At 41.2% G+C, this 25,507-nt stretch overlaps 1 protein-coding gene across 1 annotated transcript in view; it reads right to left on the bottom strand.

Moving 5' to 3' along the window:
• The window catches only part of rftn1b (raftlin, lipid raft linker 1b), a 204,086-nt gene that overhangs the window by 174,208 nt on the left and 4,371 nt on the right, over positions 1-25,507 (bottom strand). The window contains exon 2 of the mRNA XM_074683789.1: positions 4,096-4,283. Within this exon, the coding sequence (XP_074539890.1) occupies positions 4,096-4,243 (148 nt within the window). The 5' untranslated portion in view covers positions 4,244-4,283. The remainder of the gene's footprint in view (positions 1-4,095; positions 4,284-25,507) is intronic.

Genomic DNA, 25,507 nt, shown 5'->3' with positions numbered 1-25,507 from the left:
TGCCAAACCCATATTTGGCAGCACTTTCCAGAAACCAGCCAATCAGAATGATTCTCTGTCATTCAACTGTGACGTTTGGGAACTGAAGACTCAGTTTACCAGCGTATACATGAATTTATGAAACCAGAGTTTTCCATAATCTTAAGTTTAGTAGCGTAAAACTGCAGCTTCATGTGGATGACAGGCTTACACATATAAAAATATGTGAGGTTTCACAGATACCCTGATACATGTGGACATGGCCTGAGTTGGCATTTCCAATATGGTGGCTGCCATTGTTTGTCTTTGAAACCCCACTAAGAAACCAATGGGCCTTGGGCAACATCACTGAGACTAAGCACTTGTTTTATTCTGTCTATGGGATGAATACTGTAAGTATCCATACTCCTCTTGCACCAATTTATAGCAGTAACAATGTGTGTAACACATGAAAGGACTGAATGAGATCACACACGTCTTTGAACATGAGGTCCCACTCCTCTCTAAAGCTGAGAGCTGGTTCTGCCAATGAAATATACTGTACGTACATTATTTAAAATCCTACAGAGCTCCACAAGAAACTCTTCTCAATCTGGCTCCTTCTTGTTTCTTTAAAAGACAGAGAGACAGGTCCATCATCAGCCATGAGTATCCACTAACTTCTTTACTCCCGAAAATCTGCTGATGCAGAGAAATGGTTTAGCCTCCAGGGCTACTTTTACAGACTCTAATATCTCAAACATAATGTGCTCCAGTGGGACACACACACACACACACACACACACACACACACACACACACACACTCACATACTTTAAGTCAACAGAGAAATCGACAGAGGCGTAGTGACAGTGACAGAGAGTCAGAGAAAGAGGAAACTGATTACAGTAAGTACCAACCCCCACCATTATAGAGAATACTTCAAGATAACAATGTGGCCATGAGCCAAACACACACTCACAAACACACAATCTGTCCAAAAGGAGGCAACAAAGCACCTCCCACCGCCCCCTCAGCCCCGCCCTAATGTCAGGTCCCGTTTGAAGCAGTCTGCAAGCGCCCGTCTGGCCCCCGGACGCCCCTGTTCCCCAGCCCCTCCATCCATCCAGTCCAGTCATCCTGACAAACTAATGGAGACTAATCAACTGTCAGAGTGAACACGCCGCACACTACATCTCCCTGCTTCCCCTACCAGCCCCCCTCCTCCGCCCCTCCTCTGCTGTCCCTGCTACCAAACCCCCCGCCACCATCATTTCAGCTATAACTGTCACCAGCAGAAATAACAGAGTGATGGCTATATATAGCACGCTCGGCTTCCTACGGGCCAAGAATACATACACACAAACACACACAGAGAAAGATCCTGCCCAGGGCACTTTGATTTCACTTTTACATACCTCACCCTTTATGACCCCGATTATACTCCTCACTCAGTCTGATCCTGAGTCTACATCTGGTTTTAAACTGCATGGATTTTAACCTCAGTGTTAATGTCTGTGTAAAAAGAAGCTGTTTTAAGAGTTCAGAAGTTTAAAGATGACACTATGCACTGCTTTTCAAGACTTTGTTTACATTATTATTATTATTATTAGTATTATTATTATTATTATTATTATTATTATTATTATTATTATTATTATTAATAATAATAATAATAATAATTTTATTATTATTTGTGCATTTATTTATATATTTTATTTTTAATTATTTTTTTGCTACTTCATGTTAAAATGGACTTTGGATAACAATAAACCTGGTATATCACCCTGCTCTGCTCTCTTTTGTTTTTTGGGATTTAGAATTGTTGTGATGATTGTTTATAAATGACTATTTATTTTCATTTCTGATTTTTCTTATTATTTTATTATTTATTATTACTAAGTATAAGTATTATTTGTAATCTTATTTATTCCACTGTAATTTTCTGGTAATATTTTGCTATTTACTGATTAGATCAATTTTTTTTGTCTGGGTATTTTTTTCCTTTTCATATTATTATTATTATTATTATTATTATTATTATTATTATTATTATTATTATTATTATTATTATTAAAAATATGTTTAATTTAATTTAAATTATTTTTATTTTTAAAAAAGAATATATTATCTGATGCACTGATTGCTGATAAATAACTTTTTGCTGATGTTTACATTTTGTGCCAAAACACAATAAAAAGATGTTGGAGAAGATTCGATGTGAAGCCAACTGGAACCTAAAGTGGCAGAAAAATGAGCGATGTGCCTCTCTTGATCTGGGTATTCAAGGTAAAAAACGTTTATATGCATGTAAACAAACTGAATGTGTCTTATTAGACAACAGAAAAAAATTGCATAGAAAAAAATAAAATAAATAAGATTTGTAGCCCACCTGGATGTGTGAATAATTATTACACATCCAGCAGTTGCAGAGCAACATTTTTGGCCATTTAGGGTTGTTTAGACTCATATTTGATGTATCTCTTCTATAGTCTTTACAAACTCCTGAGGGAAATGTTTCCTTCTTATACACTCTTCCTCTTTCCTTAGCTCACTGCTTATTTTGTCTGTCTTCAGTTTATAGCTATTCTGGTGGTATATAGTGGGATTTTAAAGATTAATGAAAAAAAAACTGCCTATTGGGGTCAAATCAACTGTGTGAGAGTCAACCACAGCTGAAAAATGTGGCCAGGTTGTGAAATAATGCTGTAAAATTCATTGTGAAGCTCTGACTTAACACTGTGTTTGTCATCTCTCTTTGTTAATTCATACTGGTGACCACTTTCACAGTGTCGCTTTTATTTAATGCTTTTCGATACACAAATATCTTCATCTGAGAAATCCAGACAATCTTTAACCAAACAGCATCTAAGTCCAGAAAAATAAACACACACCCTTTTACACTTCACACACATCCACACAGATTCCCCGGAGTCTTACTTTAGGTCTCAGCAACTCAGGAAGCAACACCCACCTCCCATCTAATAAACACCTCAGACGGTGGAGAGGAAGGAGGGGAGGGGGCTCTGCCTGCCTTGTCTGTGTGTGTCTGTGTCTATGTGTGTGTAAAGTGTATATGCCTGTGTGTTTCCATGTGTGTGGATGCTATCGCTGCGAAAGGAACTGATTCATTTCCATATTCTCATCCGCAGCACAGGGAGCCACAGATTGAGTCCGGCTGTGAGCAACACCTCCATAGTTTGCTTGTTGACATGTTTACAGAGCCAGAATCAGACCGGGACGTCTCCCTCTGAATACTGAAACCACCCGAAACACCTTCCTGTGAGTTTCAAACCTGTAACCTTGAACAAAACAAAGTCTCCCCCTGCATGCCTTACTTTATTTGCATGTCTTGCTGCAGAGTTGGACTCACTGCCATACATAATTGATGGCTGCCAGCAGGCTGTTTGGAGTTGATTCGGTTGGAAAATTCTATATCATTAGCACATCGCGGAGGCATAACTGACTAATTGTCAGAAAAGAAATTACAACAGTGGCTGCTAGACAGGGAGCAGGCGCTAATTAACACTCCATCATTACAACAAACTCCTGATGAAAATTACAGCCAGTGTGCAGCCCGAGCATACAATGATAGATCTCCTCTGCATCTGAATCCTCTGTGCCGTTCTCAAGGGGATAGACAGGGTATGATGGCATTTTGAGAGCGGGGTAAAGACAAATTAATCACACAACAGGAGGCGTTTGTCAGTATTATACTCCACACAGGATTGAGCAGTTTGTGTAAAGTGTGAGGCGTGCTGAAGCCCCTTCCTGCAGAGGTATGAGGCAGCATAATGCAAAAGCCTTGAGCTATTCATGTGATTTAAACCGTGCATGTAGAAGAAGCAATATTTCAGACCTTTATGACTCAGCAGAACAAAATGACCATAACATTTCTGCAAAAAGAGGCGGTAGGGACCCCTGATTAATCTGGACTATTGTTATACAGAGGAGATTCCGACTGTATTCAAGATTTGTGGTTATAACATAAAGTCCCTTACATAAGTATAATCCCTCCTTGGACTTCTTCATCTTACAGCGTTACACCCAGGAATTCAACAAGACTTGTTCCCCCCTTTAAGCAAACGAGCAGCTGAAAAAGGAACAACTCCTGGAGCGTAAAAGTTTCTGTCTTACCGTCTTTGCCGATAAGGAAGTCCAGGTATCTGTATGTGTACGCCACGCCCACTTTTGTCTCCACCTGCGGCCTCTTCAGAGTCGAGTAAATCTTCCCCGGACTCGTCTCGTCCGACGTCGGCTTCATCTTACGCAGGCCGCAGCCCATGGCTCCACAGTGTGTGTGTGTGTGTCTCAGTGCACGGACCCTGCCAAGCAGAAAAAAAACACACTCAGACGTGTTTCATTGTCACTTGTGTCTGTAGTGAAGCCGGTCAGCAAATGAGTGGGTGCAGATGAGTAAGCGTGTGTTAAAAAATTGATGCCAGAGTCAGTTCTTTCACTGTTCTGAGAGTACAAAGACCACATGGTTGAATCCAAGTCTCAGACCTGTCCCCATTCATAAAACATATCTGTGGTCTGAAGCAGCTTTGTAACACCAGAGTCTTTCGCAGTCCACGAGTGTCCTGTTCTCTCTTACAACTGTGTTAATTTTCCTCATCCCTGCTTAAAACAAGAGACTCTGCAAAAACAATCACTTTGGAAAATAAAACTCTTGTTTTTCTGCATTAAAATAGGTTATTATCTCAGAGTTGTGAAAAAAAGATCTGCTCTGTTTTTCTTCTATTAGTTTTCTGAGTTGCAGTCCAGTATCTGCAGCATTTTCCCAATCATGTCTCAAGGCCGACCAGGCTCTAGACCAGTGTTTCTCAATCCTGGTCCTGGGGACCGCCTGCCCTGCATGTTTTGGATGTTACCCCACTCCAGCACACCTGATTCAAATGAATGGCTCGTTATCAGGCTTGAGCAGAGCTTGATGACGAGCTGATCATTTGAATCAGGTGTGTTGGAGTCGGGAACATAAAAACCCCGCAGGGCAGGGGGGCCCCAGGACCAGGATTGAGAAACACTGCTCTAGACAACTTTCAGACCTTGACCGGCTTGAAATTCGAGGGAATTCTGGCTCTTTTTTAGAGAGCGGGCTCATTGGGCTCGGCTCACTCAAAAGAGCCGTCTCTTTTGGCTCCCAAGCAGCTCTTCAATTTTTTTTAGTTGCTTAAATTAGTTTATTACCAACAATAATGCAAAACTGTATGCAAAATTAATTACTGATGTAAAAAATATATATTTTTTTGTTTTCAGATGAATATATTTGGCTTTATTTACTCACTCTACGGGGGGCTAAAAAAAATATTCAAAAAATTCAAAAGCAAATGTGTTAGTATTTGAAATTTAAATTTTAGCTTATTCTTATTCTTTTATTCTTATTCTTTCAAAAAAAAAAAAAAACGAATTGGCATATGACTTTAAAAAGAAAAAAAAGCAAGGAAAGGAGCCAAAGTTAAAAAAAAAAAAAACAGAATTGGCTCCTGTCGTTCACTTTAAAGAGCTGGCTAGTTCATGACTGACACATCACTAGTGTTTTGTCCCTGCCTGTTTTAAGTTGGTGTGATCACAGCCAACAGTTTGACCAGTGAATAAAAACACTAATGTTCATGAATCAGCATCATTATGAGTGCAGCGTCTGGACAGATGTCACGTCTTACTTTACTGGAGTTGTGCGCAATTCTAATTGCAATGGAGATTTTTCTTTACCGATACTTCAGAAATTTCTTTATTTTATGAAAAAGTGTGACAAAAACGCAGCTAGTTTCTCTCATTGTTTTACAAAGGTATTCTGTCAAAAGAAGTCTGACAAGGAATGACAAATATTAAATTTCAGTTAAGAACACGCTCATCATAGATCATAACCATATATTGCTAAATGGAAACACAGCTATGATTGTCATGGCTCTACTTTTCAGAGTTCTCCTTGGGTTAGCTAAACTTTATGCTTTGGCTTTTCAGGAAGCTGTAGAAAAAATCTCCCACATGGGTAAATACATCCAGTTGATAGGAAGAGGCTTGAATAGAAGAATGGTAAACAGATCAGTACCAAAAGTGGCATTTTATAGTCACACACCAAGTCTGACCACATTCACGCAACAATGACAGAACATCAGTTTTAGCAAACATATTCATACCCATCCACACACTACTGAGCAATTGGAAGCAATTTGGGGTTGAGTATCTTGCTCAAGGACACTTCAGTATGTGACTGCAGGAGCTGGGATCAGTTTGAAAACAAACAGTGAGGTCATATCTCCTGTTCAGACACTCAGAATTAATTTGAACACCTTCGAATTAACAACCACCAGTTCAAAACACCAGCATTCAATACTGTGGGTATACTACTTCAGTGCAAGTACATTAGCATTAGCTTGCGCAAGTGTCAGCTGATGAGAAGGGGGATGATTGACAGCATATACGGCAAACATGCTGAAACAGGTGGTTTCATGCTGCCTTGCTGTAGTTTTGATCTAAGGTAACCACTGTTACTTAAAGTTTGTTACATTCAGATGTCTTTATGTCAAAGTTATCATCTTCCAATGACAGTAGCGTCCTGTGCGAAGAGAGGCGCTGATCCAGACTGATGCGTCCTCGACCAAGTCTTGCAAAAACTTGCTGTTAGTTATACACAACTATTGTGTATCCCCCATTATCAGGGCCGGACTTGCAGGAACTGAATATCTTGTGTGGAGCCCCTGCAGTCATGCACTACAATTCAAGCCTTTTGATTCTTTATTATGTAAAATCCTTAGCCCTAACGCACAAGTGCATCATCAAAATCAAACCAATCTTAACTGGATAAACTGAACACTAAGGACATGTTCTTTTAGTCTTTTATATGAGTACAAAACAAGAATTACACTAATAAAAACTAAAAAACAGAAAAGAAAAAGAAGAAGAAGAAGAAAAACTCAAGGACAGGTAGCTTCCTTAAAACTAAAATTCAGAACAAACCTAGTGTTTATATTTTCTTTCACACATTCAACTGATTGATTTATGGCCAGATAACCTGTCTGTAACAGACTGTACACACACTCACACACACACACACACACACGCCATATGAAAACAAACATCCATGCACTCAAATATCCGTGATTCCTCTGGGATTTCAGACGGAAAACCAATAAAGAAGAACATGCCGGATAAGCCTCTGTAAATAAATATATAAACACAACTAAATGAGCTTGATTCTTCACGGGTTCCCTCTCCGTCGTTCCCAGGGAGACCAAATTAACGGAGACAACCGTGGAGGGAGTGGAGGCCCTAAAGAGACGCCTCGCCCCAAATGGTTTGTGACAGCATCAGTGCCTCTCTCCAGCGGCTGAGTCGGGGAGCAGGTGACATCCTATTGTGTGCCGCTGATTAAACTCAAGGATGGATGGATGGATGGATGGATGGGTAGACGGCGGCAGTACCCTCCCCTCCTGCCCCCTCCCACCTCTGCTGATGAGGAACCCTCTCTATTATTCTCCTTACTAATTACAGAACGGCACGGGGCCTTGGCCGGAGACTAGGAATCTGAGCCGGCCGCCGCTCCAGAGACGACAGGACAGGAAGTGAGGAGGGGCGATGGGGGTGTAGACACGAGGGGAGGCGTCGGGATGTAGGAAGGAGTGGGAGGCGAGATAGGAAACGAGCAGACGGGGACTCTGTTAATGAGGTGAACGGCAAGAATGGAAAAGGTGAGAATCAATCAGGGGAGAAAGAGGAAACGGGGGTGGCCGGGGTGGAGATTGTCCGTCACGTTGGGGGAGGATGGGGAGGTTGTGGATAATTCGTAGGAAGTAGAGTCTGGAGAAAAAAAAGCGCGCAATTAAGGCGTGTTGAATAGAAAAGGGATGATCACAGAGGATAAAGAGTGAGAGATGAGGGAGAAGATTCATTACGTTGTCAGTAAAGCCAGTGTTTCCAGTGGCACTTACACGAAAGTCTTTGTTTGGCTTCATGAATCTCAACATGCATCATAATCACATCTCTGAAGGCCTCAGAGCAGCTCCCTGAAATAGACTGCAGGCTGACGGACTGGTGATTAATACCAGAACACACTGAGGGGCGAATTCACAGAGAAAAATGATTGCTGAGGCCGAGGCTCCATCGTTTGCACATCAGAAGTCTACAGTCTGCCTCAACTCAAGGTCCAGTCACTCAAATATCACGCTCAAGTATTTTAGCAATGCAGTTTTGCAGCTCGGAATAATTTTCCCTTATTTTGCATTTGATGGATGGTAAACAACTCCCAGCTTCATGTGATCATCAGCAGGCACTTAAAGGATGGATGTTTTTAGCAGAGAAACCCAGCACAAAAACTGCTCCCCCTGGTGGCTGGCTGCAGTATAGATTAAAAAATCTGTCTCCCTGTTCATTCCAGATGGGCAGTGGTCAAACTTTAAAAAATAAATACATCTTGTAAAAATGTTTCTCACATCCATATGCTGGGGTGATGTGAGGGTATTATTAGGCTTCACTGTGTTCAGGTCCTCTTTTCTCTGGAAAGGTTTGTAAGTCACATTTCACAATGATTGATGGCTGCTGGTCTTGCTTAGTTTTTCTGGTGATAGTAGGATCATCAGGAAGGAGAGGCAAAAAGATTTTTCGATTTTTGAAAGGAAAAAAATTACTTTTATTTGTCACTTGGCTCCTAAACTTCAAAATGATGTACCGCAGCATGTTAAACAAGCCTCTTCTATGTCTGTTTTTAAATCTCTTCTTAAGTCCCAGCTGTTTTCTTTGGCTTTTAACATACAGTAATCCCTAATTCTATTTATTTGATTATTTATTTGATTGCTCTACTTCATGCCTTTCAATTGTGTTTTAATTATTATTATTATTATTTTTTTGTATTTAAAATGGAGTGTCTCTTTTGTCTCATATTAGCCATGTATTTAATTTAATTTAATTTTAATTATGTCATTTCTCTGTACAGCACTTTGGTCAACAGTGTCTGTTTTTAAAGTGCTTAACAAATAAAGATTGGATTGGATTATGATTCTGTACCGCACAGGCTCAGACTGCACAATGGTAGTGCCTCTGATTGGCCTATTTCGACTTCAAAACCGTACAATGGTAAAAGAAGGAGCCATGTTGTCCATTTATCAGGGATTCTCAAACTTTTTAACACTGATTAGCATAATATCAATATTATGTAGTAATGAACTATATAGTACTTTGCAACGATAGAATTAGGCAACATTGATACTTTCCAAGTAATTCATTTTGTAAATTTTGATAAAATGTTGGTCCCGAGGTGTAATTTGTTTTGAGGGGTTTTTTTTGTTTTTTTTTCTCCATTGATGTGCACTATGAAGTGATGTCACAATCATATCAGAGTTGATTTTCTGTTGGTGGGAAAAGCAACTGATTTTATTGGTGAAAAAAAGTCCCAGCTTGTTAGCATGATTTTTCAATGATATAGCACACTTTCACTTTTTAAATTATTATCAAGCTATGGCTTGCGGACCCCTGGGGTTCTGGGACTCTACTCTGAGAATCACTGTTGTGGTTTAAACACACAAATCACCCATTGCTTATGATTATGTTGTCTACAGACCATCAAATACAAATCACCATGGTGTAAAAAAAAACAAAAAACAGAAACCCTCCCAAACCAAAGACGAGCAAACAGGATGCTGAGTGTGAGACCTGGGTTATATTATAGGAGCCAAAAGACTACATCCAGACAGAAAACTGCACCAAATATTTCAGAATAATTATGATTTGTATTTTAAGACTGCTTACTATCATAATTTTTAGTTTGATAATTTGCACAATTTTACCGTGGTTGAGTCCAAAATGTTGTATTTGGTCATAACCTCACCCTAAATTCAGCTTTTCTTTTGACTACACAAAGTAAAAACTGGATCTATCAGCAGATAATATCACCTATTTAGAGTTGAACCTGGTTAACAGATGACACTGGTGTTTCAGTGTAAAGTGTGACTCTGATGACTGTGGCCAAACAATCACTGACACGTTCAGCTGAAGGTCACCAGTTAGCATGGTCACTCCCTTCAAAACCAGCTACTCTGAAACAGTCATTACCCCGCCGAAATTTAGTAGAACTTGAGTCCACAGTTGATTTAAACAACCAACTGCAAACGAATGGAGCTAAATGGTGCTTCCTTCACCAAATATGTGCATGTCTTTAAGGTGAGAATAAAAATATTTTAGTGAGGGTGTACCTGAATGGTTTTGTTTGTAACTTGGATACATTCCCCACAAGAGGTCAAACATGCCATAAACACATGCAAACAGCACAGGTGTAAAAGACACTGCTTTTTTTGCAGAGTACATGTAAAAGTGAATTTGTCCCAGAGTTCTTTGTGCTAAAAGCCACCAGATTTATAAGATTGCAAAATGAATTGCTCATTTTGAAGCTGAACTGCGGAGGTGTGTCTTTGCTTCTCAGCACGTTGTAACAGCAGGACTGATGTTTTCTTCCATTTTCAACAACAAACAAGCCCTAATACAATCTACAGAAGCTGGCATAGTCAGTCCCTAAAAGGGCTCCTTCCCCCTCTAAACAGCCACTCAGGACTGCACCTCTCTGTGCTGCAGTTCACAACACAGCATCACAAATGACTCTGGCATCAAAGAAAACAGGAGGGAAGAAAAAGACAGAATTTTTCCAAGTCTTGGATTTTCACTGTTGCCTACAGTTACTTGTAAATAGCTTTTATCATTTCTCCTCCTGCCCTGGAGAGGTAGCGACAAGAGGGGAGGCGAGGCTCTGTCATGTCGTCTACAGGAGATGGAGAAGAGGTAGTCAGAACAATAGGACGAGGGCTTACAGGGAGGGGTGTGGAAGAAAAACAAAGTGGAAGAGAAAAAAAATGGAGGGGTTGTATTTGCATAGCGCCATGAGAGCAAAGAGGAGGAGATGTGAGGCAAAGGCGAACAGCATTATTTTTAGAGCTACACTGACACAGGAAATGTGCAATGTTTATGATTTTTGAGTCACCGTTTGTTGCCTCAGACCTCTCCTCTGGGGCCGAAGCAGCCCCACCTCTACTCCTTTCTCCCTGAGATTGACGGGCAGGGCGTCAGACAAACGCTCATGAGCAACAGAATTACAAAATAAAAAACAGGAAAAGCACCATTGATTCCCATTCTGCTGAATTAGCAACGATCCTCCAGCTCTTTTTGTTCTATGTTTTGTCTCGTGCTAATGGCTTATTGAGGTTTTATTCGATAAGAGGTTTTATTCGATAAGATTCTCCTCTCATAAACCCAGATTGATGTTCTGATGCTTTGTTGCACTTAGCTTCTGTCCACACGAGCAAAACATCCCGTAGTGCTTTGTATTGTGCTGAATAAGAAAGGAAACATCAGGGAGATGCTTGTCTCTGAGCGCCGTGCTTTCTATCTGTCAATCATGACAGTTTGAAGACAAAGTTTGGGTTGTTTCTGTGTCAGCGTTGGTCACTATCTGATTCTGGGGAAGTAGCCCAATGTGTAAAATGCAAAAGTGCTTTATTGTCAAGTAGAAGATTTGTGACTATCCTTTAAGCTTTGTGTTGGTCTCCATTGACTCCTGTAGAAAAGATCAGAGGGAATAATGAAAGGCATATGTTTCATTATGTTTAAGCTCAACAAGTTGCCTACTGCTGCATCGACAGCTGACAACAGAAGACGGGGAGTCAAACCCAGGCTAAAGCATTCACTAAAAGTTTTTTACACTATGTCTTCTTGGACCCTGAGGTAAGACTGTGCCAGTTTGTGTTCACTATTGCAAGAGCCCAGAGATGCTGAGTTGTCATTTTCTGCTTTTAAAAACCACAACAGGTAAGGAGTGATTACATATCTATTTGCCAGAAAGACCAATATCTTGTTTTAAAGGTTAAACTGCTTATTTTCAAGTAACAAAGGATAACAAACATAAGTCAGTGTTGGTTTGCATCATGGACCATATAATGAATGGATGTTGTCTTAGTGATGTCACCCAGCTGTTTCTGAAACAGAGTTTTGTAACATATTGTCACGGGGTGCCATATTAGAAATGAGGCAGGCTTTAAGCCTCCTCACTAGCAGCTATAAGGCACCTCAGTCAGTCAGCTGAGCTGCTTCTGATTGGGAGAACTCGTCATCATAATTAGGGGTGCACCATTATGAAATTTCTTGTTCGATATTGATATTGATATTGCTGTTATGGCCGATAACCGATATTTACCAATATCAATATTGGTAAAATAAAAAACAACAACAACAATCTGAGATAAAGCGTTGAGGTAGTTTGCAAAGAAAGAGTGGCACGATTGTGAGAAAAGACGACCATGTAGAGGATCAAGGGATGGAGCGCCCGAGATCAACACGATCAAAAAAGTATGTTTTGCCTGTTTTTTGGATCAAAAACAGGAAGAGAGCCATAAAAGAAGAGAGTCCACTCTTTTTAGGTAGTTTTGGTGTTTGCATCGTCACAGAAAACAATTCTATTTGGATCGTTCAAAGATGCTTTGAAAATGGCCGGCAGCAAATGAGTAAATAAAAGCCCACTTTTACACATCGGCCGATACTGATATGTTAAAAAAATGACCAACATCGCCCTGACATACTGATATTGATACTAATATATCAGGCATCCCCAATCTTAATATCTTCTTAACTGCTGGTAAAGAAAAAAAATCACCCCACACATTGTGTGTGCTTTCAGAGAAATCGGTAATTCATGCCTCATATTTTCAGACCGGTGATTTCCGTTAATGGCCAGAACTGCCCCAAAGTGTGCATGTGCAAAAAAACATGAGGAGCGTGTTACTGTTGCTCCTGCCCTGCTCTTTTCTACATTTATATCATTTGTAATGAACATGTCAGCTTGTTTTCTGATGTTTACCTTTGGATATTTTCCTCTCTGGACAGTCATTTGGCGAAAGCTGTGGACAGTTTGTCGTACTTGAATCCAGACTTTAGCTAAAACACCTCAATGCTCAGCTGCACTGAAGCCAGCCGGGTTCATCGACCAAACCGCTAGAGACAGCTGGTGTAAGACAACAACAAGAACAAAGGCTTTTGGAGGAAGATATGACCTGTGTTTTCCCTCTTTCATTACGGGCACAGTGAGATCTCTGGTAAATATGTTGGAGGGGCTAACAGGACTAGCTAGGAGTCAGAGTTTGGGGATGCAGGATAGAGCACCTTAAAAGGACGCAGCTTCATTAAGATGTTACTGACTGAAAATGAAATAGTTAGCTTTGGTCTTCCAACCATAGGGATGGGTACCTTTCACATTTGAAACATTATGGGTGCCTAGCAACCAGTATCAGTACTTGAAGGTGCCAATTTTTGGTACTTTTGTGTGTATGTGGTAATAAATATAATTTTTCTGTTAAAATTATTCTGTTTTTAATTTTAGCATATTTATTCTTCAACATGTAACCTTCCGGTTCTGTGTTCGTGTCCAGTATGGAAAATCGCCTACTCTTCCACTCTCTCACAGTCACAAGGATGGGTTTAGGTACCTGACAATGGTACCTTTTGATTTTTTGTGAATCGGTACTCGGTATTACTCATGATGAGCATACGATGAAATTCTCCACAATGAATGCCAACAATAAAATATGAAAAACAACCAAGGAAAAAAAGCCAAGAAGTAACAAAAATGTGTACAAATATACAAAATTACCTAAATAAGTGACTGATCCTGCCATCAGGGTTTCTGCCATCAGCTCCTCATATTAATACACAGAGTACGGCAGTTTTGAACTGAAATGTGTTTTTCTGTGGAGAATTAGGATCTTATAATCCTCAATCATTGAAGAAAATGATCCCCAAGAATCCTACCTGCACTTTTCGACATCACAGCATCCAGAGGAAGAGGAGTCTGCACTGAATAATTATCCTTAATGCTTTCTGAGAGATCTTCCCCGTATTACAAGCCCATGTTACAAAGCTTTGATAGTAGCGATGCTGAGATCAAACCCAGCAGCATGGGAAGCTTCAGAGTGGATTAATGTAGGAAGACATTAATTAGGACACTGTGTTCTTGTGTTCTTCTCCATGTAGTCTCCCTTTAAAGCCCACTCTCTCTGTCTCTCTGCCTCTGTATCTCCCTCACCCTCTTTTCCTGACTTTTGATCTTTTTAATCTGACAAGTAAAGTGAAGCGCTGAGCTGTGTTTTGTGGTGGGTACTGCCGGTCCAGCGCTATCATCCATAGTTTATTTGAGCGGTGGCCTCAAGGGCTCTCTGAGGCGTGAGTGGTTAGAGAGAAACCACCGTGTAGACGAGAGGATGAGAGTAACCGCACAGGAAGAGCAACAGCGGGGATTGTTAGTTTAAAAGCCTTAAAGTGACCCATGTTTACACTGGGTATTTTTGACATGCAGCCTTCTGTGGTCACTTCTTCTGAGGAATACAGTGTTGCTCATTCTTTCAGGAAGCAACTGTGGGGTAGGAATTCTTCCACAAAAGATTTACCTACGCTTTCACAGGACCGGACGGCACCGACAGCCTAATTGGCATAAAACCTGGGCACTCTTAGCACCCTGCAGAGTGGTTGACAAGGTCATGTTTCTGTCTGACATGGGCTGTAGATGAAGGGATTCAATCAGGCCTAAAAGAAACCTCAAAATTAGCTCGCCGTCTAAAACTGGCATGTCCAAAGTCAGGCCCAAAAATAGCCTGAGTTCCATTTTTATGCAGCTCCCAGCTTCCTTCTTACAATGTAGGAATCACGGTACTGAAACTTATCTTGTTCAAATTAATGTGTACAGTAAAGTTATGAAATGGTGCAGAAAAGACAAAAGTTGTGCGTGAAATTGTTCAGGATCCGAGATTAAAAATATGTGTGACAAAAAATGTTGTTTTTAGATATAAAAAAATGTCTGAAATTGAAAAACAATCCTGATAAAATCCAGATCCTGTCATAAAAATGTCCTGATATATTTTCCCCATGTTGCGCCCTTACCAAGAACATTTTATTTGAGGAGAAGCAGAGTTTACTAATGTTGTCGTGAGTGTAACTATGTTCCCACAGCCCTTTGTTCCCAAAGTTCCCCCATTTCTAAGATTATTTTTTCCAAAGTCTGTCTTATTTTATTTTTGCGTGTGTGTGTGTGACTTAAGAAAATTAAATCAAGGGTTTTATTTTTAATCTGTAATGATTGTGACAATTTTTTTGGCTGCTGATCGAAATAAAATTACCAACTTATACATTCATTTACTTTAAAGTGCTTCCAAAAAATTGTAGGAGAATTAAATGAACATTGGACTGTGGGACAATTGGACAGTGCTGTGGGAACATTGGGCCGTGGGAACATACCCTGTGGGAACACTTGGTTGTGCTATGGGAACAAAGGGCTGTGGGGACATAGGGTGGTGGGAACACTAGGCTGTGGGAACATTGGGCAGTGCTGTGGGAACAAAGGGCTGTGGTAACATTGGGCAGTGCTGTGGGAACATTGGGATGAGGGGACACTGGGCTGCAGGAACCTACCCTGTGGGGACACTGGGCAGTGCTGTGGGAACATGGGGCTGTGGGAACATTGGGCAGTGCTGTGGGAACATAGGGCTGTGGGAACATTGGGCAGTGCTGTGGGGACACTGGGTTGTGGGAACATTGGGCTGCGGGAACCTACCCTGGGGGAACACTGGGCAGTGCTAAGGGAACACGGGGCTGTGGGAACATAGGGCTAGGCTGTGGAAACATAGGGCTGTGCTGTGGGAACATTGGGCTGTGGGAACATTGGGCAGTGCTGTGGAAACATAGGGTGGTGGGAACACTGGGCAGTGCTGTGGGAACAAAGGATGGTGGGAACACTGGGCAGTGCTGTGGGAACAAAGGGCTGTGCTGTGGGAACATTGGGCTGTGGGAACATTGGGTAGTGCTGTGGGAACATAGGGCTGTGGGAACATCTGGCAGTGCTGTAGAAACATAGGGTGGTGGGATCATTGGGGTTTGAGAACATTGGGCAATGCTGTGGGAACATTGGGCTGTGGGAACATTGGGCATTGGTGTAGGAACATAGAGCTGACCCATGTTTACGCAGCACCTTATACTGCAGAAAACTGACCACTTATCATCTGGTATCCAGAGACAGTCGAGGGAAAGGTGAGGTTTCATTTCAGTTGAAGTTTTACAGGAAGTCAAAAACTCTTCACGGAATCTTTGAATCTTTTGGGGCGCTAGTTTTTTCCTCTTGTTCTACAAACTTCACTTGCCCTGCACTTGTTGTAAAAGATAAACATAGGTGATACTTTTCAGAAGGGAAAGCAAAGGACAAGCAAAATAATATATGGATGGATGGATGAATACTTTTTGTCTTTTTCCCTCTTGTTTAACCTATATTTAGGGTTAACAAATAAAACTGATCACTCTGGGAACTCTGGCATGCTTACTTCTTGTGCATTTATGCTAAGTATCATGTAAAAAGGGGATGGCATTCAGGATTTTTGGGTCCACTTACAAGTTAAAATCTGCTTCATGTCTTATGATTTTATGCCTTTTATGGAAGCCTGCATGTGTCACATTGTGCAGACTGACTTAAGCCGGTTGTGATCATCTTTTGCTTTCATTTCAACCAACATCTGACCAGTTTAGCACACAGCCTGAAGGGCTCACAGAGCTTGAAGAAAAGTGAGAGACTTTCTACTCCAGCAGTCTGACCACGATTTACATAGCGGCACTAATTAGATCAGTTCCCCCACACAGCTTTGAGAACAGCTGGTTATCTCAGTGTTGTAATGGTCTGGAATATGTTTGTATTTGTGTTTTATGATGCTGTCATAACAATATTTTATCATAACAGGAGTTGTCTGTGGCTGTTTGAGACACTCCCTGGTGTGAGGTTTTGATTGTGTACAATGAAAATTATTCTTAATTCTTAGCAGAAGATTTCAGAGAGAACAAGGCTGCACATGCTCTCATTAAAGTGATTGTTATCGCTCTGAAAAATACAGATTTAACATGCTGAGTTTATCTTATATGATGGGCATGTTAACATGTCTTTAGTTATACACATGAACATGGCTAATGGTGACTTTGGAAGTTGAAGTTTTCTCCACTATGAAAGACTGGCAGATGCACTCGGCTCAGACTCACTACGGTTAATGGATTCCTGTTTCATGGTGAGAATACATGCAAATGTGTCAATAGAAGCTTTTAAGGCCACTCATGGAGCACTTCTTCTCCATCCTCTCTCCATGTGTGCTGGATCATTTTACCAAAATCTGATAAAATTTGGCTGAATTCAGAGTTTATGTTTACTGGCATCTGTGTAGGAGGGCTTTAAATGTCTGACACTCAGAGTAAGCGTCAGAAAATAAACACTAACAGTATCAGACAGATCAGTTTTGGGAGGGTTACGTCGTTAAATCAGTGTGAACTAAACATGTTGAATGAGGTTCATGTGCCTCTGTCTTAAAACCACCACATTATCACTGAAGCTTACTGCAACAACATCCTGCCCCATTGTTTTTCTACTCTCTTTGGTCCCTCTGTTTCCATCCTCTGCCCCTGTATAGGGTGAGGAGTCAAGGTGTGAGGGGCAGAGAGAAAAGGGGGATTTCCAAATTGTGGAGCTGGGAAACTGGTGCAACTGCTTTCCTATCTAGCTCCTATTCACTGTAGCTAAGTCTTATTTTCTATCTTGTGTTTTTATGATCAGAATACATCAGATGTGTCTTTATCTGTTACTACACTGGATCAGACAGTTTTCTATTTAAGTCAATGTGCCAACTCACACTAGATCCACTCTGTTACGTTCTGGCTGCGGCCCTGCTCCGGCAGGTCGCAGCAGATATGGAAGCGTCTTATTTTTGCCAGATTGAGATTGAGCTGGACAGAAAGTTGTGCATAGAAACCATCCGTTGACTTTCAAAATAACATAAACTGTTCCAAACTAGATCATAATTAGCTCTACTATGACAACAAACCAACATAATGAGTGGAGCCAGACCAGGAGTCAACAGATTTGAACTTTTACAGTCCAACATGAACAACGAGAGGCTTATCGATGGAAGAACTCTTTGGACTTGTGACTCTAGCTGTCTGGCACTCCAGTAACATGCCAGACTGAACACGCAGCAGGTCTGAGTTGAGGGATGAGTATGCAGTTGACACGCAATGGTACAGAGCCAGACACAGCTGGTGTATTCCCAGCCTTAAGCTGCTGTAAAGAAATGAGCCCCATTCATAGGTCTGTAAACAGAGTGAGGGCAACGAAAGATCATCAGTGAAGTGGGAAGTGCAGGACCTCCTTGGCCTTGTCCCCAGCTGTCTGGTAGTCCTGATACAAGACGTACTGAACGTAGCTGAACGTCTGACAACAAGTGAAACAGAATGGACATGGATCCCGTGTGAGTGTAAGAAGATGCTCTGTTAGCTGACAGCCACCAGACATTTTAAAGGTAGGGTCTGCATGAATTTTTGCTACTTGTTAGCAAACACAACATTTAAACTGGGCTCCTCCTCCTTGGCTCAGAGCCAGCAGCAGCCCACACCCACTGCCTCCAACTGTGACTTCATGAACACACTTACTAGCCCAGCTACCACCTGTAGCATCATGAATCTACGTGGGAAAGACTCAAGAGCTGTGCACCTGACTTGGTATGTTAGCACAAGCTAATCACGGGTATTTGACACATACCTGGTTAGCAGAAAGCTAACCTACATCGCTCTTCATCCCATGCTGCTTTTTGAGTGTCCGAAAGTCGAGCCTCGCTTCACCCTCATTTTATCTGTTTCTCTTTGGTTTTGTTTTTCTTCCTCCGTGTTATGTCCACTCTCGTAGCCACTTGAACAACTTCATCAACTCGCTAATAAACATGCAAACTTACTTGCGCACTAGGCGCGCTCTGATTGGCTGATGCAACCACATCCAATCCCTGCCCAGAAACGTCCTAACACAGGGGTGGGCAAACTTTTTGATTCGTGGGCCACAATGGGTTCTAACATTTGGCAAAGGGGCCGGACCAGGAGCAGATGGATGGAGTGCTTTGGTAACTATCAGGGTATCATTCGTTCATTCCATATCCGTTTTAGAATCCAAAATCGGAAAATGGATAACAACTTGTTATTCAACTTTTCATTTTCAAATAAAAAATCAGAAAACAAATAACGGTCTATTTTTCGCTGTTTTGATTTTGTTTTGAAATTAAAATTAGAATATGAGACACTGGAATTATAATGGGATTTTTAATCTGTACATGGTTCGTTCTTTCGTCATTCTGTTTCAAAACAAAATCAAAATAATGAAAAAACGGACTTGTTTTTTTTGTTTTTCTGTTTTAAAACCAAAACGGAAAAACAGAATCACAGAAAAACGCATTTTTTCTGTCCTGGTTTTAAAAACGAAAAAAACGAAAAATAATAAAAGATTGTGTCAAAATTGTTTGTGTGATATTTTGATATTAAATGTGAACTCTCTATATATAGAAAACATCAGAATCGCAGGGAAAATAAAACACTAACAAGGTTTATTCATTTAATTTTTTCAAGTTCGGCGGGCCGGATTAAAACGTTTAACAGGCCGCATGTGGCCCCCGGGCCGTAGTTTGCCCATGCCTGTCCTAACACAACCAAAACATCAACTTTCGGGCAGAAAAGGGGGTTAAGGCAGACACAGACACTGACACACATGTAAAGAGGCCCATAGGAGATGACTGAGTAGGACTACTCCTGTAAAAACTGATATGTTATTTTCTAAGGAAATCCTGCAGACCCTACATTTAAGGCGGGGATAAAACTTTGATTTGCTGGTATAAAGTCGTTATGCCTTTACCAGGGACCTTTACCCAGAAAAAAGATTGAGCTATTGTTGTTCTGTCAGCTTTGTTTTGATCTTTAAAGCCAGCACAAGCAGCAGCCTGTGCACAGTCTTGTTTACGTGACTGTCAGTCTTAACAAATTGAGACCTGCCTTCAGCTGAGATAGTTTTTTATTGTAAGTTTTTACAACAGGGATAAGAGTCCATTTCCAGGATAACACACAAAAGCAAACAGATATCACAAAAGCGCTGCAAAGAAACACGCAGAGCAGGGTAAGCAAATTGAAATATGAGTGTTTCAAAACCCTAAAGAGCTTGTTTTGATATATCCACTGACAAAATTGTGGAAATACCAATTAACTGTCAAAAAAAAGTCTTCACAAAAATCCAACATGCTGTGAGTGAATGTGCAATAAAGTAAGAGGCGGCGTCTAAACCCCGTCCCAATGAGGAGGACCACGGGGTGCCCAAAGGTGGAATTGCTTTTTTCAACTTGCTGAATTTTGTTATATTTGCTTTGAATGCACAAGGACGACACATAATGGTGAACATGCAGGAGGAAGGAAAAAAATGGAAGATGAGAGGTTATGAGTGAGGCAGAGTAAACAATAGTGTCTGTCTGAGATTCTCCGTCGTTACGAGGCTTCGGTTGGCTCCGCGGTTCGCCATGGCCTCGGCCAACCTCGTCTGTGTATAGTCTCAAGGCCCTGAATACAGCGCGTCCTCACACACGCATACACACACGCTGAGAGAGCTATTGCCATGGGAACCAAACCCTCTATGACTATTCCCTTCTCTGGAGAATAATAAGCACCAATCTCTCTAAACCTCTTTCTCTTTCATTGTCAGTTTCTCCCTTTCTCCTCCTTTTTCTTCTCTAAGCTCTCACCCTCTTCCTCTTTCCCTCCTCCATGTGCAGGAGCAAACACTCATGTCCTCCTCTTCCCCTCCTCTCTGCGCGGCGTCTCTGACAGCCATGAGGATGATTTGTTATGCATAATCTATCCACGCTGGGATTTGTACAGTTCTCGCAAGAATAAAGCAAAACATCATCTCAGCCCAACTTGCGTGAACGCTACGCCGGTTGTTTTCAAACCGCAGCCAAAAAAACGTGAAAGGTTTTCAGCATAATGGAGAGAGAAGCGTTTAAAAATAGAATAAAAAAGTCTGACCCTCTTTGCTTTCTTTCTTTTAGACACAGAGGAGTTTGAAGAGATTTCCCGTGAGTGAGTCATTGCTTTCTGTGAACTCGCTCCAGGCGGGTCATTTTTTATTAAAGCCAGCCGGGCAGAGTTCTTAGGTTTTCAGACACCCTATCGACATGTCCGTGTTGGACATTACCCAATCAATACGGCTGCAATTTTCTTGACCACCCATTACAACAGGAGTCAATTTGCCTTATAGAAATATCAAGGGCCTTTCTCTCTTCCCTTTTTTTTCTCTCCCCTCAATTCCAGCTAAGCTGCTACAGAAATGTCTGAATACTGGAAAACTGGCTCCTTTGTTTCCTCGTCTTGCCTGGAGGATTCATCCTAATATGCCGTCTCAGGTCTAGGGCAGCGCCAGAGGCTTGAATAACTTAGTATCTTCAAAAGCACGATCACTGTCACCTGGCAGGGGAGCCGGGGAGAAATAATCTTCGCCCGAGATCTTGTAAGCGAGTATTTCACGGGGAAAAGACGTGAGACTCACAGCAGAGGCTGCAATCAAGATGACACCCTGTCATGAGAACCGCATAACTCACACCTTATCTCCCAGGGTGTCATTCAGCCATGTTTACTGCCCGCAGTTTATATAACTGCCAAAAAAAAGGTGCCAAATCTGATTCCTGTGCAACAAATGAAACCACTTTTTCAAAAATTCACCAAAGCACAAAAATAACTCAAATTAAGTTTTATCTCTGAAGCACAGATGAGTCTGTCATGCAAAGTTTTCCAATTTGCACTCTCTTTTATTCCACAGGAGAAGACGTCACCTCCAGGCAACTTATTCTGGGATCAAATCCCTCTCATGTTTATGTTTCATCATGTCCTAAATCTGTATCGTGTGTTCGTTTTTGTCTGGCATCAACAAACGCAGCATGAAATGAGGAAAGAATGATATTAAGGCGGTTTAAAAATAACCACTTTCAATTAGATGCAGCCCAGATTACTGTGAGTACAGAAAGTTCCGGTATTTTGTTGTGTCCGCCTCTGGGTGTTTGTCTATACATACTGAGCGGAGACGAGTACACACGACGGTTTACACACGCCACTGCGTGCCAATTACCTTAATCAAATTTCACGCCACACAGGGGGATCGACTGCGCCCGGATCAGATCGCAAACATAAGTTGATTAAAATACATGTTTGCTAAAAGACTGGAGTGAAAAAATCAACACGGAGAATACACAAGCTGGTGGCTGGAAGTGAGGATGCAGAGAAACATCTGGAACAGTATGACTGTGACAACGTGATGAAACAGAAAGGAGTTCTGTGTTTTAAGGGACTGTGAAGAAATTTAGGGTTGAACTGATTCTGGAGACACCTTTGGATGAAATTTGTAAGGTTTGTAAACTCCATTTACCATGACCACCATCACCCGCTGTTGCAGAGATGTTGTCGAATGGTTCATTTGTTGTGGATGCAGATAACTGAAATAAGGATGTTCTTGCCGTTATCATTGCTCTCTTCTTGACATTATTTTACTGTTTCTAACAAAACATTTCAGAGTGTTCCCTGGTTTTTCCTTTTTGAAGTTTTACCTCTCTGGGCATGCATCTGGAGAAAGCGGTGGACTGTTTTTCGCAGAGGAGGCAAAACTACAAGAAAGAGAGCTTTTCCCTGTGTTGTTTTTAGCTTTGTCAAATTATGAAATATAACAATAGTCAAACTTTACGCAGCCTAGCCGTGTGCTCCGGTGTTTCGATAAATCTTTGAATAATATAAATATGCCCAGCCCAGTGCGGCTCCAAATCTCTAGCCAGACTCTTCTCCTCTGTTGTGCCCTTATGGTGGAATGAATTACATAACTCTATACGATCCACAGAGTCCCTTTCTACTTTAAGAGATGTCTGAAGACTGATCTGTTCAGGGAACACTAAGGCACTTAATCTGTCCCTTCTCCTCTTTGTCCTCAGGGGCAGAATGAGACAGAAGGTCTCAGACTCAGCTCTTAGTTCATTTTCAGCACTGATTACTGAATGTTGTTGAAGGTTTAAGTAGATTGTTGCAGCAATTAATTGTGGTTAGTTGGCTAGATTAGTCGACCAAAAAACCCCTCTTGCACTTAATGGCAACACCTGCAGCCAAATAACTTGTAGCACTTTGTCGCACTAACTAGGTTTTTCCCTTTGTCAAAATTCTTGCTAATGTTGTACGTCGCTTCGGACAAAAGCGTCTGCTAAATGACACAGTGGAACTGTCTGCACACAGTTTATCTCTTTAGTCGCCCAAAAGCAGGAAGCACTCACACAAATAAACGTTAAGTCTTGTTTAACACTATTTAGCTCTTTTAGCTAGCATAGCCCTGGACCTGTGCACACATCCAGTCATTAGTGATGTAACGCACAATTTGACATATGACGGACTGCACCTGCCTTGCTTTAATGGTGCAGTTAGTTAATTGGCCAATCTTTGGCAGTTATACATGCAGCTAATGCTACAGACAAGTGGTCGTTCTATGACGGTGCGTTATGACTAATGGTTCTGTTTGTGCAATGACTGGATCAAGCAGCAACCTCCGGTCTGGGAATATGAGACAATGTGGAAGTGCTAAAATCTGCTGTTTCTGGAGTGTTCGCTTGAGGCCGGCTCCAGAAGTAGCGGAAGTGACATACGCACCAAGCCAAAAAAAGACGTTTTCAAAGCAGAAACTAACCTATTTACAGCCCGGTTCAAAAATCGTCTCCTGTCCGAGTCGCTAATTTTACTACCAGCACCCACTGTACGGGGGGTGATTTTTTCTGACACGGCCGTTCAGAGGATATTGAGATTGCGAGCTCCCCCAATAAGAGGCACAGCTGAGGATCACGTGACGGCTGGCGCCCTATGGCTGTAGGTGAAGCCCTTGCCACTACCAATATGGCCGCGATAGCCAATGTGCTTCATTTTCTGTTTCAGAAACAGACGGGTGACGTCGGCGAGACTACGTCCATGTTTTATACAGTCTATGGACTGGATGTGCTTCCGGGCACTGGTTGGCTAAGACAACATTTATCCACTTTTAAAACTCTTTCAAAGGCTTGTTCACTTTGACTTTTGGTGCAGAATAGCCACTTCTATTGAGGCTTTTATGTCAATCTATATTGTTTTTGGTGTTTCTGCCTTTTTACTGTTACTGTAATGTTATTATTACTGTTACTGCACTTTGGTAGGCCACTGGCTTTAAACGTGCAATGTAGATAAAGCTGACATTGATATTAAACAGCATACAGAAAAGCGTTATCAAAGTAAAAAAAATATTCTGCTACCTAACTTCCTTTCACTGCCAAACTTCAAAAGCGGAAGTCATAAAATAGCCGTTTATGATGAGTGACAGATATTAACTCAGCTTTTTTAATATCAAAAACAGGAACAGCTTTTCCTGTCACTGATAATCTGATGGCTACATACGTTGTAAATGATGATGATAGTGACGTACATTTTTCAGGATTAAACCACAGCGAGAATTTGGTTATGCGTGTGAAGTTTTCTTATCTGCTTGGACCTGTAGTGACACAGCATGTTAACAAAGTGGTGAGAAAACGATCATGTCAGAGCACCACAACAGCTCTAAAGTTTGGCTAAGCTTCATTCAAAATGATACCATCAATGCAGAATGAGTTGAAAACTTCCTCAAGTCTCCTTTAACAACTAATGTGATCCTTTCTTCTCCTGCTTTGTGTATGCACTTTGTTCTGTGTCCCCAAGGTTTGAGTTATCCTTCTGAAATGCTAACAAGTCATAAACAAAAGCTCATAAATCTGCAGACATAAACAATGCCACGCCATTAATAAAGGTTAATGGATCTAACATTCTCAAAAGCCATCCATCCTGCAGAAGAAATGTTAATAAAGTCATTAATAACCTGAAGTTAGTGTTTTCACTTTCTAATAAGCTGTCACTGCAGGGTTGGTAAGCCATTTGCAGCTCTAAATGTGGATAAATCATCAATAAAAGGTCTTTACAGCAATGGATCATGCCTGCTGTTGTGTGTTAAAGTTCCAGAAGAAAGGATGGATCTACATATTTCACGTCTTAATTAAATTAATACAAGAATGCCTTGTGTGTTCATGCTTTAGAGGGGTAATCGCTCCTCCAGAGCAGGCCTTAATGGGTTTCTTGTCTTGCCTTCAGAGTAAGATCTAAGGAACTGCAGAAGTGAGTCTCACCCCAGTCGAGTGGGAATCTGTCAAAGTTATAGTCTTTATAGAACAGAGTTCCTGCACTGCTGCTCAGCCCAGAAGCACCGTCAAGAGCACAAAAAGGCTTCTCCTGAAAAAGACAGACTGAAAATTGGAAGAAACCCTCCTGAGCTCCGACTGCTGAGGTCTAACATTATCTATTCAGCTTGTTCCGACTGGAAACTGAATATATTTCTACACAGACGAGGACTTTGGATTTTGACCCCTTTTACACCAAAAAGGGATTGCTTGGCACCAAAATACGGACAGGGGGAATCATTTAATTCAAGCAAGTTAGTAGTGTATTAAGATTTACAACCCTAACACTGTAGTCTTAGCGTTGTTGCAAATTCATTTATGAAGAGACATGAATCACTGCAATGGCTGCCGATGGGCATATTGAAAATGCTGATTCAGCTATAGGCCCCGTTTACATGACAACATTTCATCTGGAAACACTAAAATGCAATGAAAAAAATCTG

Source organism: Halichoeres trimaculatus, unplaced genomic scaffold (assembly GCF_033239565.1).
Source record: "Halichoeres trimaculatus isolate MK-OKI-2021-1 unplaced genomic scaffold, fHalTri1.1 fHalTri1_scaffold_12, whole genome shotgun sequence".
Taxonomy (NCBI): Eukaryota; Metazoa; Chordata; class Actinopteri; order Labriformes; family Labridae; genus Halichoeres; species Halichoeres trimaculatus.
This window is presented reverse-complemented; position numbering and strand designations above follow the sequence as displayed.